At 39.6% G+C, this 17,965-nt stretch overlaps 2 protein-coding genes across 2 annotated transcripts; both read right to left on the reverse strand.

The window, feature by feature from the left end:
- Positions 1 to 645: 645 nt before the first annotated feature.
- Positions 646 to 3,258, reverse strand: LOC122657479 (rRNA-processing protein FYV7). The gene is made up of 3 exons (XM_043852190.1): positions 3,041 to 3,258; positions 1,353 to 1,465; positions 646 to 1,021 (listed from the first exon to the last, which is right to left on the reverse strand). Exons 1-3 carry the CDS (start codon positions 3,225 to 3,227, stop codon positions 737 to 739), a joined length of 585 nt encoding a protein of 194 aa, XP_043708125.1. The 5' UTR covers positions 3,228 to 3,258; the 3' UTR covers positions 646 to 736.
- A 2,016-nt stretch (positions 3,259 to 5,274) lies between these two features.
- On the reverse strand, positions 5,275 to 6,685 carry LOC122659527 (bidirectional sugar transporter SWEET14-like). The gene is made up of 6 exons (XM_043854632.1): positions 6,533 to 6,685; positions 6,400 to 6,436; positions 6,091 to 6,301; positions 5,812 to 5,973; positions 5,598 to 5,717; positions 5,275 to 5,490 (listed from the first exon to the last, which is right to left on the reverse strand). Exons 1-6 carry the CDS (start codon positions 6,582 to 6,584, stop codon positions 5,275 to 5,277), a joined length of 798 nt encoding a protein of 265 aa, XP_043710567.1. The 5' UTR covers positions 6,585 to 6,685.
- Positions 6,686 to 17,965: the final 11,280 nt, after the last annotated feature.

Consider the following 17,965-nt stretch of genomic DNA (forward strand, 5'->3'; position numbering starts at 1 on the left):
GGAAGAGGAGAGATGGTGAGAGGAGGTTGATCAGGTAGGGGACATCAAAAAATTTAACCGGGCGTAAGACATGTTTCTCTTAGTATATGATCTGAAAGGGGTGCATATGAATTAGATTGACAGGAGGTTTTATACTGTTCCGGTAACCTTTCAGGTGAATGACCGATATGACAATTTGGTGCATGCAGCAAACGTACTACTATCTCATCTTTTAGATTATGTTTTGACATTACTGGGTTCAATTTAGTTTATTACGTTGGAGGATTTTGATAATACAATAAACAGCCATATCTGTGTGATTTACTAATCGGCCCTTCTTCAAAATTGCTACCAAAATCTCTAGTAGTTCAGCAAGTGTTAGCTCTACAGGTCATGGATAACAATGTAGAATTGGCCATGGGTTGTTGGGTTATCACTTACCTCCCTCTATCAGGTACTTGGAAACCCCACAATTTAAGCGAGTTGAAGATTAATAACAGATATCAACTCAGGGGGTCCAATCCTCCCTTTTGAATACAAAATACAGCAGGAAACATCATGAAGCTTAAAACTGATGAACACACACACACAAACAACAAAAAAACAAACAAACACGAAAGCCAAGTATACTCTCTACCTTACAATAAAAAAATGGCAATCTAGGGATCAGAAAATACTACAAAATTGGGATTTTCTAGTGACTATCCAGCAAAGTATGGACTAGAAATGACTACAGTAATAGGCAGCAGATTGTCATCTAATCTGTAGAATCTTGAATACTCTGTAGGAGATTCTCAATCCTGTATTTCATAACAGGCTGACCTGATCGTGTCTTCTTAAACATCTTCTCTCTCACTACCTTCCTTCGAGCTTCAGCTTGTTCTCTCGCTTCCTTCTTTGCTTGGATGATTGCCTCTCTCTCCATCTTTGCTTTCTCATCCTCTTCACGCTTCTTTTCATACAATTCTCCCAAACTATGTGTGCTCTTCTTCTTCTTGTTCTTTTCATTTGTCTTTATATCATCTCCATCTTTTCTGTTATCCTGTAATAACACCCGAAAACTGTTTGTGGTTACACATCATGTTACAAGAAAAAATCTATTGACAATAATCTTACATATTACACTAAGCTGATAGGCAGTAACCACATCAAGTAAAATCATAATCATGATGGTTTATATAAGATCTCCAGTGTTGATAAGACCCACAAAAGTGTTCCATTTGCCTGGATAATGGCGATTTACTCCATCTTAATGCTTTCCAGCCGACTTAGGTGTTGAAAACAAGAAGTCCAATTCCCTTGATTTAATGGACCCAGCAAGAACAATAATCAAAGAGTCTGCTTGAAAGCTAAAAGAAACTTCAAGTACAAACCTCTGGTGATTCTTTGGTTGCAAAAAAATTGTTCCCTGTTTCATTTTGTTGCCTCAACAATTTCTTGTACTTGCTCACTTGTTTGGCATTTTTATAAACCTCCCTTTGCTTCTCTGAAACATTAAAATTAAGTTCATTAGCCATGAAGATAGAAACGATAGGAATGGGGGAAGGAAGAGAAAACTACCTAAAAGATGAAGCAGCATTGTAGCTTCGAGCCCTAACAATCAATTAAAACATAAGTTTATTGAATTAAGTAAGGTCGATGACTTGCTCATGAGAGAATGAATCATGAAATAACAACGGTGAGAGAGCAGATCACATCTCTCACACCCACCAAAGACCCAAGGTTTATATCCAATAGCCTGCTTATTCTGTTATTCACACTTTTTCAGGGTTGTTCTTAATTTTCTTCTCTAAAACCACAGGATGTGGAAGCTATGGTATACAAATATGCTCACTCTAGTTTTTGGCCACACCCTGGACAAGAGACTGCCTTCTTGTTAAATACTCTTTCTAGATCAGGTAGTAAAACACATTTACAATTTATGAGTTTCTGACATTATAAAAACTCTTTTTGGATTCTTCATCGTTTTGGTTACTTCTTGATGCAATGACAGTATAAATGGGAGAAAAACGTGCTCCTCATCCAATTCGGTTGTACTAATTGAATACTACAGAACACAAGCAGCCAAGATACAGAAAATGGAGTAAGCAAATTACATGGGGAAGGAAGCAGGCAGAGTGGACAAAAAAGGTAGTTGGTTTCCACTGCAATGCACAGAAAAGCCCAAAAAGTTGTACCTCAGCTAAGTTGTGCATCGCATGATCTGCAGACCCGGGGACTAGGAAGGTTAGGATTCATGCCAGGATCACTAAGTATTTATCAGTAACCTATCTCCTGATTGCTTGTCTTAGGTATTATGTTCCACTTACTTGGTAAGATTACAAGGTTTCCAGTCATCAAAACTTTTCCTTGATTCAGAAAGTTCCCAGACAGGGGCACCCACAACCCCCTTTTCTCTCCAGGTTATAGATAGTGTCAAGCCAAGGGATTCCCCCCCTGCCATCTGTTACTCATGGAACTTAACCCTCCATGGCTTTTTAATTCCTCAAAAGCTAGTTAGGCCGATCCAAGAACCTTGCAATGGTGAGCGTAATTCAACTTGTTCAAGGTTCAGATTGATCCATGTGGAAAGCCAAGAGCGAATAGCCCAAATTGGAAACTTAAATTCATCTGAATCATTTGTAATTTACGGGTCATGAAATGGACTGGTTAGCCACCACGCCTCTGTTTCCTTCAATCCCAACTATCAGTTCTAAGCATCAAACCTACACTTCAGTGGCTAAACCTGAGATTTGAGTTGGACCCACAAAACAAAACCACAAAATTCTTGCATTCATGTTGCTTTCCTACCCTCCCTCCCAACCAATTTTTTTTTTTTTTTTTTGGTTGCAGTTGCCACTGATTTTCTACTCACGTAATTGGAACTCCACAAAATTATCGATCGGACGACAAAGGAAATGACAAGCAAACAAACCAATGGATAAGAAGAATGAAAAGGTAAGATTAAAAAACATTGAAAACCCTTGGGGGTGGGGGGTGAATGAAAACCCTAAAATTTAATAACAAGTAGATGTTAAAATTGAAGTAGGTCAAGTCTGTTAATGAAGAATAGAAGGCTTACTAATGAGGGAAGGATTGTAGTTTCTGCTCTTAGACTTGGCATTGGCGAAAGTTTCAAGCGGCAGACCTCCCCCTCCCAATCTCTTCTTCTTCGTAATATTATTCGTATTCTTCTTGAATGTGAATGATGATTTGGAGCCCTTCTCTCCATTCCCTTTGATGTGATTTTCGTCTCTTCGCTCTTTCATCTTTGTAGAGAAGAGAAACTTTGTAGAAGAACAGCTTGACCCAGAGAAAAGAGATAACTAAACTAACTTCCTAAAGTTCAGAAAAAGCTCTCTGATCCTCTACTGAAAGTCCTGCCTGAAATTAGTTTTTAGGGTCTTATGTCGGTCTGGGTTGGACGATCCGAAACGAAACATCAAAATCGGTTTTTATTTTTAGGTTAAAAATAGACAAGAGTTCGGGATTGTAGCACCTGCGCCCAAAAGTCTCTTGCGAAATGACCGCCCTACCCTAATGACATGCAGAAATCTCACCCCTATTAATGCTTCCATGTGCCCTCCATTGGCCCCCATGCTGGTGTAGGAGCCATACTTCCAGACAGAAAACTCTCTCCCTTATTTTTAGGGATAAAGAATGCCACCTGGTTGCACAACGAATGCCGCCCATGTGCCCAGACACAAGAGCGTGTGAAATGACCACTGTACCCCTAGTCATTTCTATCTTTTCAGGGGGTGTGAGGGTCATTTCGCTAGTGCCGTTCTTTCTCCCGTTTGTGAACAGCCTTTCTGAGCTGCCAACATGGGCTATCTGTCTCATCTCACTTCTCTCCTTCCTTCCCCTTCCCGTATAGACGAATCATTGAAGCACGCTTCGATTGATGTGCTACCTATATGGTTATACCGCTAGCTCAGAGAATCTCTCCTTTTTAATTTTTGGGTAAGGGTTTACGCATGCCCACTTGAGTAGATAAAATCTCCCATACCACATCAATCATGTTGTCAACATGGGTTATTTGCCTCCTCCCACCACCTCTCTCTTTCCTTCCCCTATCGATGAATCATCGAAGCATGCTTGGATTAATATGCTACCTATATGTTTAACCGTTAGCTCAAAGAATTTCTCTTTTTTTATTTTTGGTTAAGAGTTATCCATGCTATTGGTGTGGGCGGAATCTCCCATATGTCACACCAATCATAAAATGGAAAATGGTTTCGTCAATAAAGAGTACATATGGTTAGAGTGGAGAAAAAAAGTTATCAGTATGGATCCACATGGTTAGAATATGAGACGATTTGGATAATAAACTTGAGGATTGCCAAGTGAATAGTTAGCTATGCAACCTTTTGCAGTGGGTACTTTATTATAAATTCAAGAGAAAATGATACTGTTATCATGCATTTGCTTTGCTAGCACTCTCTCCTTGACATATGAGGCCCCTTATGTGTGAATCGTGTAGTGCCCCCCCTCCTATATTCTTATTGGCTTAGCGTGGAAGATTCCATCTCACAACAGCAATGTATCGATCCTTTGTCGTAAATTTAAATAAGTTTCCCTAGACTGCATGGGTCACAGTTAACTGACCATGTGGAAGCGTATTATTGGTGCCATACAAAGTGGTGTGGGTTAGCCATGTGTCAAATTTTAGACTCAATTCAATTATCTATCCTCTTACTTGTTATCTTCTCATGTATTTCTATGGTTTTAGAAATTTTATTTGTCACTAGTCCAAAGGGAAGGTCTGAGACTTGACATGTTAGTGAAGATCTTGAGTCTACCTGTCAGACAAAAGTTCACCTATATTTAACTACCATTTCAAGTTAATGTCTAGATATGGCTGAGTTTATCAAGTTAACGTGAAATGGATTTGTGGAGTCAAAAAGACTCAAAAAACCAAGCCAAATTACAGCAAGTTTTAAAGGAAATCCAAACTCCAAAGAGAAACCCAGTTGATCCCTGAGTTTTCATGTTATTGACTGCTTGATTTCTTACTTAATTTCCTTCTTCTTAACAACTACTTGTCTAATTTGCAGAAGAGATCAAGAGTGATCCATAGCAATGGCAATTCCACATATAACATCTTAATTTTTGAAGCTAAAACCATGGTTCACAAGTACATTTCTGATATATAGCTATTCTCTTCCATGTGGAATGTAAAATCAGTTGTTGCAGGAAAGAATAAGTAATGGTGAAGATGTATAGTATGTTTGACGAGTATATGTCAAGAACAGAAACAGCAAAACTCTCCCCCTGAAGTCCTCCATCAGAACTCCATCTCAAGTACCTCAACAATCATCTCTTGTTCATAGACTCTCTCTCAGTGGATTTTTCTTGAATGCCCTGTTCTGTGTCAATCTCTATTGGTTTACCTTGATCCTCACTTGGGTAAGTGTTGGGATCCAATTCTTGCAACTTCAGCTCCAATACAAGGCCTTTCTTCGTATCCTTGTAGATCATGTAAAGGATCATTTGAACAATTCCAAATGTGAATCCCAATACGTTTGGTAACTAGTCATCAAACAGGCACCATTAGCAACTCTGCACAATGATTCAGAGATGATTTTGAGCATTGATTTAAGAACAGAGCTGAATAGTGAAACTTAAGCAAGGCTTACTGCTATGTAGAAATCTTTCACCAATAGGCCATAGAAGAACCACATGACTGCACATAGAGTGAGGAAGAAAGACAATGAGAATGGCATGAACTCGACGCTCTTTGTTCTTATGACTAGCCTCTGCAATTAAATGTGTAAAAAGAAGTATCATTAATGGACATAATACTATTTTCTTGATTCAAGTACTGTACTGAGTTATGGGTTTAAGCATTACCATGACACTAAGAGGAGCAGCGAAAACGCTGACACTGAATCCAGCACAGATCCACCCGACAATGGCAATCCTTAGTGATCCATGAGCAAATATAATCGTGAAAGTTAAGATCGATCCAAACATTCCGACGTTGAACAATAGGAGCAACTTTACAGTGAAGATCTGGCAAGGCAAGGTACAAGTGAAGATGTCAAAGAAACACCATTAATGGAGGATCTGGGTAGGATAAATCAAGTGGGTTTTGAAGGTCTATAACTATAAGGATATAAAATTACAAACCTTAGCCTCTTTGGTTGCATATATCAGGTATATTACTATGTAAATGGCTTCTGTTGTGCATCCTATGCTGTTGATGGTGATGAGCATGTACTCATTAGGCTTGAGGAAGGCATAATACAACCATAACATTGCACTAAAGTGTGCTACCACATAAGGTATTGATTGAAAGGCTTCTGTTGATTTCTTCTTATAAACACGATAAAAGGTTGGCCTAAAATGGAAGAGAAAAAACAGAAAAAAATTAGCAAAAAATTTCAAAAAATCTTTAATCACTGATTAAATTAGTTAATATAATATCATGAAGCTTACAATGGGGCCAGATACACCATGAATGACACAATATTACCTAGAGAAGTTTGAAACAAAAAGCAAGGGATTAGTATTAAGAGGAAATAAATCAAGAAAGAGTTTAGTGGGAGAGATGGAAATGAATGTGTGATACCTAGAAGGCCAAAAGCAAAAGCTAATGGGTGATGGCCAGTTATGATTGCCATTCTTGGGTTGAAGCTCTTTGGCACAGCAACAAGCTTGTGATAGCCTTCCACACTGACTGCATTGATATAACTACAAAAAAGTAGAGATGATGATGAAATAGTTTTCTTTTGAAGCTTTATTCAATCAAACTCTATATGGCTTTTGCTTTTAGCTGAAGAAGACAAACAGCTCTGTTCGTTGGTGTCCTAATTGCGACCTTAAAATGTGTGTGGAGTGCTGTATGAAGCCCATAACTTGTTGGGCTGGGCTAAGTCATAAATTGGCTCTTGACAAATCAGGTGAAAGCACTATAAGAATGGAGCCCATTCAAGTGTTTGATGGACAATGGTTTTCAAAGCAAAACTTAATTAAAATGGAGTTGGAATGCGTCTATCATTTCTAATTAGTACCAATAAACCCATGATTTGATAGGATGAGAGCACTAATCAAGTAAAAATTTGCTTCAGTGATGACCGGAAAAAAAAATGCGGCAAATATACATAGCTAGATAGTTCATGCTAAGCAAAACAAAAATGTAGCGTTACATGCTTATGTTAATTACTAGGAGGTAATTAGTAGGTTAGTGCATGATGAATAAGATCTATTAAGTACTAAATGGTGAGTCTCACCCATGTACAAACAAGGGTGGATGACATTTTATCAGAAGTTTGTTAGAAAAGAATAGTAAATGACTATAGACAGCCCATTATGTTTTTAGGTGCCAAGTACAACGCAACATTATTATAGGGAAAATTATGAAATTGAAAGGCATTTTGTGGCTCTCATATCAGATTAAACCATCATTAATCACATTGGGATAAGGTTTAGTGAATTGAAATGCTGGTTGTTCATCAGTCTTGTACCAAAACATAGATTATTAAGACTGTATATAGTTAGGGAGATTAACCAAATCCGATTCCTCTACTTCCGCCTGCCTGGTACTGCCGTGCGCCCCAACACACAATCAAGGCGGAAAGTACCACCTTACCCCCACTCGGGCAGGGGTAAGGCAGTACATTCTGCCTTGCTTGTGTGTGGGGCGCACACGGAGGTAGGGGCAGGCGGAAGTAGAGGAGTCGAATTGAGATTAACCAGCCAGAGCTCTTCTAAAGTCCCAAAAGAATTAGTTGTTACTATATCTGGTAATTGACAAGCCAGAGTAAATTTCTGTGCTAGGCAGGAGAGGATTGGGCATGGAAAAGACAACTGGTCCTCCTTTTTTATTGTAATTTTTGTAAAGCATTCACTCCCCGAATTTGGAGCCATTAGCTTCTCTCCATCTTGTATTTTTGGCAAGTATTTTGATGCAAGACATGATGAAATGATGGGCAGATTGATGTCCACATGGCAAAATAGATGTTTTGTGACATTTGGAAATATAACAGATCATTGTGATAATAATAATATAAGGGCATGAGATTGTTGTCTGGTTGTGTAGTCCCTGCACAATCGTAGGGACCATGACAGCACATAGGGGCATTAACATGGATGGTTTTATTTATTTCACCGGGGGTTCAGACGATAAATTTGCACTCTCCCGTGTCTATGCACAGGAACTATGTGACTTGGTATCGTTCTTTTTCCCTAATAATAATAATTCGCTTAATTATAATTAACCGCAACGAGGCTTAAAGCTTATATTGTTGAAGCCACTTTGGACTCAAAGCTGGGCCTCATTTTTAATATCATCAATATTAACAGGGAGCTCAGCCCAGGTCCCTGCCATTCAGTCATTGTCAGGCCCTTGGAGCCACCGAGCCACGGGAGCCACCAAGCCGAGCAGCCAAGCCAAGGGTGATGTGAAGAGAGAGAGAGAAATGGTTAAGAGCCCTTATGTTTAAAACGGTTTCCACTAGTACAAACGTAAAGGCACCAGCCCACACGCCTTGCGTTGATGCCTTTTTAGCTAAGCTATATGCACTTAATACACAGCGTTCTTTAGTTTTCTTCTGATATATATAAGTAAGGAGAAAGTTGTGTGTGTGGGAGGGTGGCCTACACCAGCACTCCCATGAGTCTATCTCTCTCCTCCCCATATGAAAAGATACCTCTGCCCCCTTGTTTTGAGGAGAAGAGAGATAGACACATGGGAGTGCTGGCAAAGGCCACACTCTGGGATTTGTCATCCCTACTGCATCTGGAAGAAGATATTTCATCCCATTCTTCTCCTTTTCTCTCTTATTAACTATAGCTTTGATCTACCTTTCATTGATGAGCTATTTATGGCTCTGGTTGATCTCTTTCCTGTTGTTTTCTAAACCTCATATTGCTTTATTTTTGTTGATTCCTCTCAGCAGCTTCTCCTTACCAGTGACGAGTAGTGGACAGTAGGTGAATGAACTTGAGATTTTCCAACTTGTCCTGATTCCCAAATGGAGATCCAATTCACTTGAATCTTAAAGAGTTTTGGAACCATTGGATACAAGGTCTGCATGGTGTGTTCTGCAAGAAGACAAGTCAGAGGTAGGGGCATCAGTTCAGAAATCGTATGAATTGTAACCAATATTTGAGTTTCTACTGCTAAATACCAAAGGTTGGCATATATCCTAGTTATCCTTTACCGGCTTCATGAAGCTTTGCAATTTGGGTGATCCCATGTACTATTTATGTCCACCGCAGGTTGCAGTTCTTCCAATTCCAATGCAAAACCATAATGAAACCAGCAAAGAGCATAACAAAACTTAACACCAACCAAACTTCGCCTTCTTGGCCAATGCAAATGTGCCTCCCTTCCCATTGTCTCTCACCTTATATGAGTCATTTGGGTTTCCAACGGAGTCTCCAGTCTTGGCATCACAGCACTCTTCACCTTTTAAATGCAAGTTGAAGTTCTACTCCGTAATGTTGATGCTGCTAATCGAGCCATTCCTGCTTTAAGAAACAAAGCAATAGGATAATCCTGTAACCTACAGTTGCAGTAAATTCTATCTTATAACAGGCGTAAACATGCATTGAACCTGCACAACTTTAAAAGTATCTCAAAAACAAAAAAAACAAAAAAAAAAAAATTGTTGTATGGGCAGCACCAATGGAGCACAGCATTAAATATTTCAAGTGATGCAAATACAGGCCTGCAAGTCAGATTGAATACAAAGAGGGCACAAGAAGTTGATTTACCTCCTTATAGGTGGTCAGGCTATTTGTCCCTTTGGTCTTATACATGGGTTGGGCTAATTATATAATGGGTTATTACTGTAATGGGCCGACTTAAAAGACCAACACTGTGTACCTAATGGGTATATGAATTTTTATAATTTTCTTTTACTCAACTAGTCTTCAAGTGCTTAAGCACAAAAAAAAGAAAGAAAGAGGGCACTAGTCTTTAAGTGCTCTAGTCTTATTAGGAATCAGTCCCAAAGTTTAAGTCTGTTGTCATCAATGAGTTCTCATTTAGAAAGGTTTCATACTAGCCTTGGTAATTCTATCTTATGAATAGACCTTTGGTCTTCTAATGGGGATTTCTAACCACCAAAGTGTTAGGGCTTAGAAAACCTTTAAAAAATAAAATTACAGATTAAAGGAACAAACCAGATTTGAGAGATTTTTAATAACTGAGGTAAAACAAGTCAGAACTAGCTGCACTCCTGGTCGAGTGTACAGTCCTAGAGGTATAACAGCAAAACAGATTTTAGATTCAGAAAATTAAATTTCATAAATCCATGTAACTGTAGGACTCTAGAGCTCGATAGAGAATTGGAGAAAACAGAAACTATTTTATAGATCTTTATCGAAACAGAAGTCTAAACATTAAACAGAAACCAAAACCAGCAATTGAAGAGCAGAAACAGTTTCTGAAATTCCTGATTTAAAGAATCCTAGTTGCAGTAGGATTTGAAGTATTGATTGAAAAAACTATATTTTGATATCAGGATTGCGACTAAAACTTAATGATGAACTGATGTGTAGCAGAATAGTAATCAAACAAAACAGAATCAGAAATATCAGCCGCAGGTTAGAAGGTTTCAGAAACAATTGAGCTGAAAGCTTCATCTTCATTCATAAATTCATGAGCAGGCTGAAGCCCTCTCTGGCCTCATGCTTTATTAAGCCTATTCAAGTTTTACCATAAACACTTACTAATATTTCTCTTGAAGCCTGATCTACAATGCTGCCATCTCTCCTTTTGTGGGTTTCCTTAAACAATTCCACCCTGGAAGATTCTGCACCGTCAGGTTTTTTCTTCTGTTGAACAAGCAAATATGAGAGTTAGATAAAATAATTTCACATGCATATATGATATTACCAACTGTTCGTGAGTTGTGCGTAAGAAACTTACCAACTGCTCTGCTACCTGTGCAAAGCTCTTCCGGCCCGCTGTATGGGACATGTTTTGTTTTGCTCTCCTACTTTTATTTTTTCTAGATTTTTCCTATCATACATAAAACCCATAATTAAAATAGGTATCCTAGGAAATTAAGTAAAAGGAAACTTGTCACTTCATTGTTGCAAAAAATCATATTACTTGCCACTCCTCATATGCCCACCTTCTTATAAGGTACTCCCACTGACTAGCTGGAATGTCTATAGGATATGTAAGGCGAGTGGGATCATATAAATTAGGATATTTATTCCGTCTCTCTCTCCTCAGTTCGAGCTTGTAATCCTGCCACATGTGCGCCAATGTCATAAAACAATATGTTGGCCCCCATCATTTATATTAAATTTTTCCTATTAAACAAGTTGAATTAGTAGAAGATTAAACCCAACAACGAACACCCAACTGAGGTTTGGAAGATTGTAGGACTCTATGGGCTATCTTGGCTAACCAAGTTGTTTAACAAGATTATGACCACTAGGAAAATGCTAGATGAAAGGAGGAGAAGCTTTGTGGCTCCAATCTACAAAAACTGTTAGCAAGACTGAAATTAAGAGAATGGCTTGAGTGAATTGATCTTCACACTCAGCTCCTTCATTTATAACATTCACTTATAAGGCAGAATTACAATATTGTCCCTGTATAGCCAACTATGCTTATAACAGGGAATAAATAAAGAAAAAAACCAAAATACCTTTATCGGGTTACATAACTCAACACTCCCCCTCAAATTAGTGCATAGATATCGCACATGCCCAACTTGACTAGACTAGGATGAAATAATTTTCCACTTAACCCTTTAGTGAATACATCTACAAGTTGATCATCAGATTTCACAAAAGGTATACAAATCTGCCCACTTTCTAACTTCTCCTAGATGAAGTGTCTGTCAATCTCCACATGCTTGGTACAATCATATTGCACTGGATTGTGAGCAATGTTGATCGTTGTTTTGTTGTCACAGTACAACATCATTGGACGATGAACAGAACCACCAATATCCTAGAGTAAGCTCTGAAGCCACAATAGCTCACATATGCCCTAGGCTATGGCACGGAATTCTGCTTCAGCTCTGGACCTAGCCACCACAGTTTGCTTTTTACTTCACCATGTGACAAGGTTACCTCCTACAAAGGTACAATAGCATGAAGTAGATTTCCTGTTAGGGTTACCACCCCAATCAGCATCTGTGTAAGCCTCAATGCGAAGATGATCATGTGGAGATAGGAGAATCCCTTTCCCTGGAGCTGACTTCAAGTAGTGGAAAATACAAAGAACAACAACCATATGGGTGGAGTAGGAATCATGCATGAACTGACTGACCAAGCTAACTGCAAATGCAATGTCTGGTCTAGTGTGGGAGAGATAGATTAGTTTTCCCACCAACCGTTGATAGCGCCCCTTATCAAGAGGATCACCATCCTTTTCTTGTAGACGAGTAGTAGCCTCCAAAGGGGTGTCACATGGGTGACATCCTAACAACCCAATCTCTAAGAGTAATTCCAGAACATATTTCCTTTGGGAGAGAAAGATGCCTTTGGGAGAACGAGCAACTTCAATCCCAAGGAAGTACCTAAGCTGTCCTAGATCTTTTATTTCAAATTCTTGTCCCAAGAAAGCCTTTAGGTGAGAAAATTCATCTGCATCATTGCCAGTCACCATTATATCATCGACATATACGATAAGAAGAGTGACCTTATCTCCATTTCGCTTGATGAACAAGGTGTGATCAGCATTGCTCTGTTTGTATCCTACAGAGATCATTGCTTTATGGAACCTGCCAAACCAAGCCCGAGGAAATTGTTTCAGCCCAAATTTTCCCATGAGTCTTGTCACAAGAGAAACCTAGAGGAACCTCCATATAAACTTCCTCCTCCAGCTCTCCATGAAGGAATGCATTTTTCACATCCAATTGTTGCAAATCCCACCCAAGATTGACAACATATGATAGCAAAACCCGAATAGTGTTCAATTTTGCCACTGGGGCAAATGTCTCCTGATAATCAATCCCATAGGTCTGAGTAAAGCCCTTGGCCACCAGCCTGGCCTTATATCTATCCACTGTTCCATAGCATGTTAGCAAGACATAAATTAAGAGAATGGCTTAAGTGAATTGATCTTCACACTCAGCCCCTTCATTTATAACATTCACTTATAAGGCAGAATTACAATACTATCCCTGTATAGCCAACTATGCTTATAACAGGGAATAAATAAAGAAAAAAACACAAAATACCCTTATCGGGTTACATAACTCAACAAAAACAAAGGAGATATTCAGAATTATAATAACTACAGGGGCATAAAGTTAATGACCATACGATGAAACTATGGGAGAGTGTCATTTACGCTCACTTAAGAAAGGAGAATACTATATCGGAAAACCAATTCGGATTTATGCCAGGAACATCATCAATGGAGGCAATTTTCTTATTAAGGAGACTAATGGAAAGATACAGAGAAGGCAAGAAAGATTGTCATATGGTCTTTATAGGTCTGGAAAAACCCTACGACAGAGTTCTTAGAGAGCTAATCTGGAATATATTAGAGAAGAGAAGAGTGTCATGTAAGTACGTAAACATAATTAAAGATATGTATGCTGATGTGGCGACTAGCGTTAGAAAACCGGGGGCAAAGTAGTGAATTCCCAATCTCAAGTGGGTTACACCAAGGATCAGCCTTGAGCCCCTATTTGTTTGCACTTATCATGGATGACTTAACCAGGAGCATACAAGGAGAGGTCCCATGGTGTATGATCTTTGCAGATTGTTATAATATCAGAAAATAATTAACCAGACCAGAGGAAGAAGAAGAAGACAGAAGAAGAGAAGACAGGAAGGAAACCATGCAAACCCCAATAGGGAAAAGGGCTTGCGGTAGAACTGAATGTTCTATCGCAGGTCATTGACTAAATTTATTATGTTTAAAAACAATAATACTGATCGAACAAAATTGCCCCTACATAAACCGTAATAGTAAAAGACAGGAATAAATAAGAGGGAAAGACACATTTGACCCTATAAACACTTATTTTAATACTCCCCTACTCCCCTCCAAGCTGGAGCATATATATCGCCCATGCTCAGCTTGCTACAACAAGACCGAAAAGCAGGGGCAAATAGGGACTTTGTGAACACATCAGCAACTTGATCAGACGAGGTAACAAAGGGTGTCTCAACCAACTTCTTCAAGACGGCGCTGCGAACAAAGTGACAATCCACTTCTATATGCTTAGTCCTCTCATGAAAGACCGGATTACTAGCAATATAGATGACTGCCTGGTTGTCACAAAACATCTTCATAGGGGTTGAGACTGAAAACCCCATCTCAAGTAGGAGAGACCTAATCCACATCAACTCTGCAGTGGTATAGGCCATAGCTCTATACTCTGCTTCAACACTAGATCTGGCAACTGTGGTCTGTTTCTTGCTTCGCCACGTCACTAGATTTCCTCCAACAAATGTACAATACCCTGTAGTAGATCGACAGTCACTAGCAGAACCTGCCCAATCTGCATCTGAGTAGGCAACAAGTTCCCTATTTTTATTTGGGCAATAAATCAGCCCCTTCCCTGGGGCTCCCTTCAAATACCAAAGAACCCGAATGGCAGCATCCCAATGAAACTTACAAGGGGATTGCATGAACTGGCTGAGAACCCCAACAGCATAAGATATGTCTGGGCGAGTGACAGTCAAGTACAACAACTTTCCAACGAAGCTTCTATAGGAGTGGACGTCCTTAAGACCTTCACCATCATTAGAGCCCAACTTGTGATTAGGATCCATAGGAATATCAACTGGTTTTGCAGCAAGAATACCAGTTTCAGTCAAGAGGTCCAACACATACTTCCTTTGGGATAGGCTGATTCCTTTTTTACTTTTGATAACCTCAATCCTAAGGAAGTAGTGAAGCTGGCCCAAATCTTTAGTCTGAAAATTCTGATGCAAATAATTTTTCACCTCCTTGATCCCACTCTCATCATTTCCTGACACAATAATGTCATTAACATAAACAACAATGACGACCAATTTCTCTCCTTGCCGACGAGCAAATACAGAATGGTCTGAGAAGCACTGAGAAAAACCAAAACCAGTCACAATGGAACTAAACTTCTCGAACCATGCTCGGGGAGACTGTTTCAGCCCATAAATGGCCTTGTGTAGTCTACACACACGCCCACTATTCTCCCCCTGAGCAACATACCTGGGCGGTTGCTCCATATGGACCTCTTTGAGTAAGTCACCATAAAGAAAAACATTTTTAATGTCCAACTGGTACAAGGACCAATCAAAATTTACAGACATAGAAATAATGAGGTGAACAGAGTTCAGCCTAGCCACAGGAGAGAAAGTCTTAAAGTAGTCAACACCATAGGTCTAGGTATATCCCTTAGCAACTAGACGGGCTTTTAGCCGCTCAACAGAACCATCAGAATGATACTTAATAGTGTACACCCACCGACACCTGACTAGGTCTTTACCAGGAGGTAAATCCACCAACTCCCATGTATGACGAGTCAATAAGACATCCATTTCCACATCCATGGCTTGCTTCCAAGCAGGGATAGCAAGAGCTTCAGTGTGGGTACGAGGAATGGTATAAGTAGACAAGGAAGTAGCAAGACTAAGATGGTAGGATGGAAGATGAGATATAGAAACAAATTGCTCAATGGGATAGGCAACTATAGATTTTTGAGTACATGTGCGTTTACCTTTCCGAGTAGCAATAGGTAAGTCATCAGGATCTGGATCAGCTGGTAAGTCAAGAAGAGCAGGTAAATCTGGATCTCCACCAAAGGTTGAGGATGGTATAGGAAGCGATGTAGATGGATCAGTATTATCTGGATGGAGCTGCCCAATGTGCCTCTTGCACCGATACACCTATAGTGGAGAAGTGGATATGGGAAAAACAGCAGGGATAGGAGGAGGATCAGACACAGTTAACGGATCACTAGGCACAGTACGGTGATCAGAAAAATAAGATGTACCTTCAAAGAAGGTTACACATGCACTAACAAACTGCCTGCGAGTCAGAGGGTCATAACACCTATATCCCTTTTGAGTCCTAGAGTAACCCAAAAATATGCATTTGGTGGACCGAGGGTCCAATTTATCACCAGGAAGATGAAGGTTATGAACAAAGCAAGCACACCCAAAAACTCGAGGAAGCAAGGTGAAAATCGAAACACCAGGGAATAAAATTGAAAACGGAGATTTATCAACAAGGACAGACGAAGTCATCAGGTTAATCAAGAAGCAAGCAGTAAGAACTGCATCGCCCCAAAAATGTTTGGGCACATGCATATGCAACATGAGAGCCCAGGCAACCTCAAGTAAATGCCTATTTTTTCGTTCCGCTACCCCATTTTGTTGAGGAGTGTAGAACAACTAGTTTGATGAATCATTTCGTTAGCGACACAAAAGGAAGATATCTCGTTTTGTACAAATTCCAACGCATTATCAGACCGAATTTTTTTTTTATTTTTTTTGGTAACTAATAGAAGTATTAAATTGAGTCTTTATTTCATTGCAAAAACTTTGAAACACATGTAAAAATTCAGACCGATCCTTCAAAAGATACATGGTTCGGGAATGGTCATCCACAAAAGTGATAAAATACCGAAAACCATGTCTATTACTTGCACGACAAGGACCCCACACATCACTATGCACTAAAGAAAATAAGGACGTACTACGAAGCATAGAACGAGAGGGATAAGTAGCACGGTGATGCTTACCCAACTCGCAGCCCTCACACTCTAACTTATCTAAAGATTTAAACTGCGAAAATAAAACCTTTAATCTAGACAACGATAAATGTCCTAGCCTACAATGCCACTGAAAAGGAGACTCTCCACCAACAGCAGTAGTAGCAATCGAGGCAGATGGAGAAACACCATGTAGATAATATAGTCCATTCTTCTCACACCCTCCACCAATCTTCTTCCTCGTGTGAAGATCCTGAAAAATACAATGAGAAGGAAAGAAAGTTACTGAGCAGTTCAAATTTTTAGTAAGTTGACTAACTGAAAGGAGACTTAATGGAAATTGAGGAACATGTAAGACAGAGGAAAGGGGCAGGGTAGAATTAAGACAGACAGTGCCATGCCCAGTAACAGGTGTGGAGGAACCATTGGCCACAATAACCGATGGAGTGTGAGAATCAGATGAAATAGAACTAAAAATGGAAGACTTAACAGTCATGTGAGCGGAAGCCCCCAAATCTATGATCCAAGGTGTGGAAGCAGTAGAAAAGAAGGCAGCTGGTGTACCTACATGGGCTAATGTGCAGCGGAGGAAGATGACCCATAAGTGGAAGTGGATGACTCGAGACTCTTGATACGGCGCATCAATTGTTGCATCTCATCACGAAGGTTAGTGGATGAATCTCGCCCGGCTGAACCACGGCCTCCAGTAGTAGTAAAAGCAGAATTTTCCTTAGGAGTAGTGTCAGGGTTGGAACTAGGGGAAACAATGCGCTGCAGCTTGGAGTAGGTATCATTCAATGTAGGGATAGATTCACTAGCAAGTAGATGTCCTGTCACATTCTTCAAATTAAGATTTAAACCAGCCAAGAACTTGGATACAAAAAACTCATTTCTCTGGGCTTTCAATTTCTCAACATTAGTAGTAAGCGGCTGGAACACATTTAATTCTTCCATCATACCCTTAAAAGCACTATAATACTCCTGAAGAGATTTATCGGATTGTTGAAATTGAAATAACTTCTCATAGAGGTCAAAGATACGTGTCATGCTCTGCTCATGAGAGTATGTCTCCTTGAGGTCATCCCAAACTCCCTTGGCAGTGGTATGGAACATGACATTGGCAACAATATCCGACTCCATACTGTTCCATAACCAAATCAGAATAATAGCATTCTCCTTCCTCCAGGGATTACAGGTGGAGGATTAGAAGTAATATAGCTAAGTTTGTCCTTAGCTATGTTGTAGACACGGACAGTTTGTGCCCAAAGTAAATAGTTAGAATTACCCTTCAATTTGATGGAGGTGATCTGAACATTGAAATTATCATGGGGAGTCTTTGAATCAGCCATAGTGAACCACACTCTTCAAGAATCGATCAG

The sequence above is a fragment of the Telopea speciosissima genome, chromosome 4 (assembly GCF_018873765.1).
Source record: "Telopea speciosissima isolate NSW1024214 ecotype Mountain lineage chromosome 4, Tspe_v1, whole genome shotgun sequence".
In the NCBI taxonomy this organism is placed as follows: domain Eukaryota; kingdom Viridiplantae; phylum Streptophyta; class Magnoliopsida; order Proteales; family Proteaceae; genus Telopea; species Telopea speciosissima.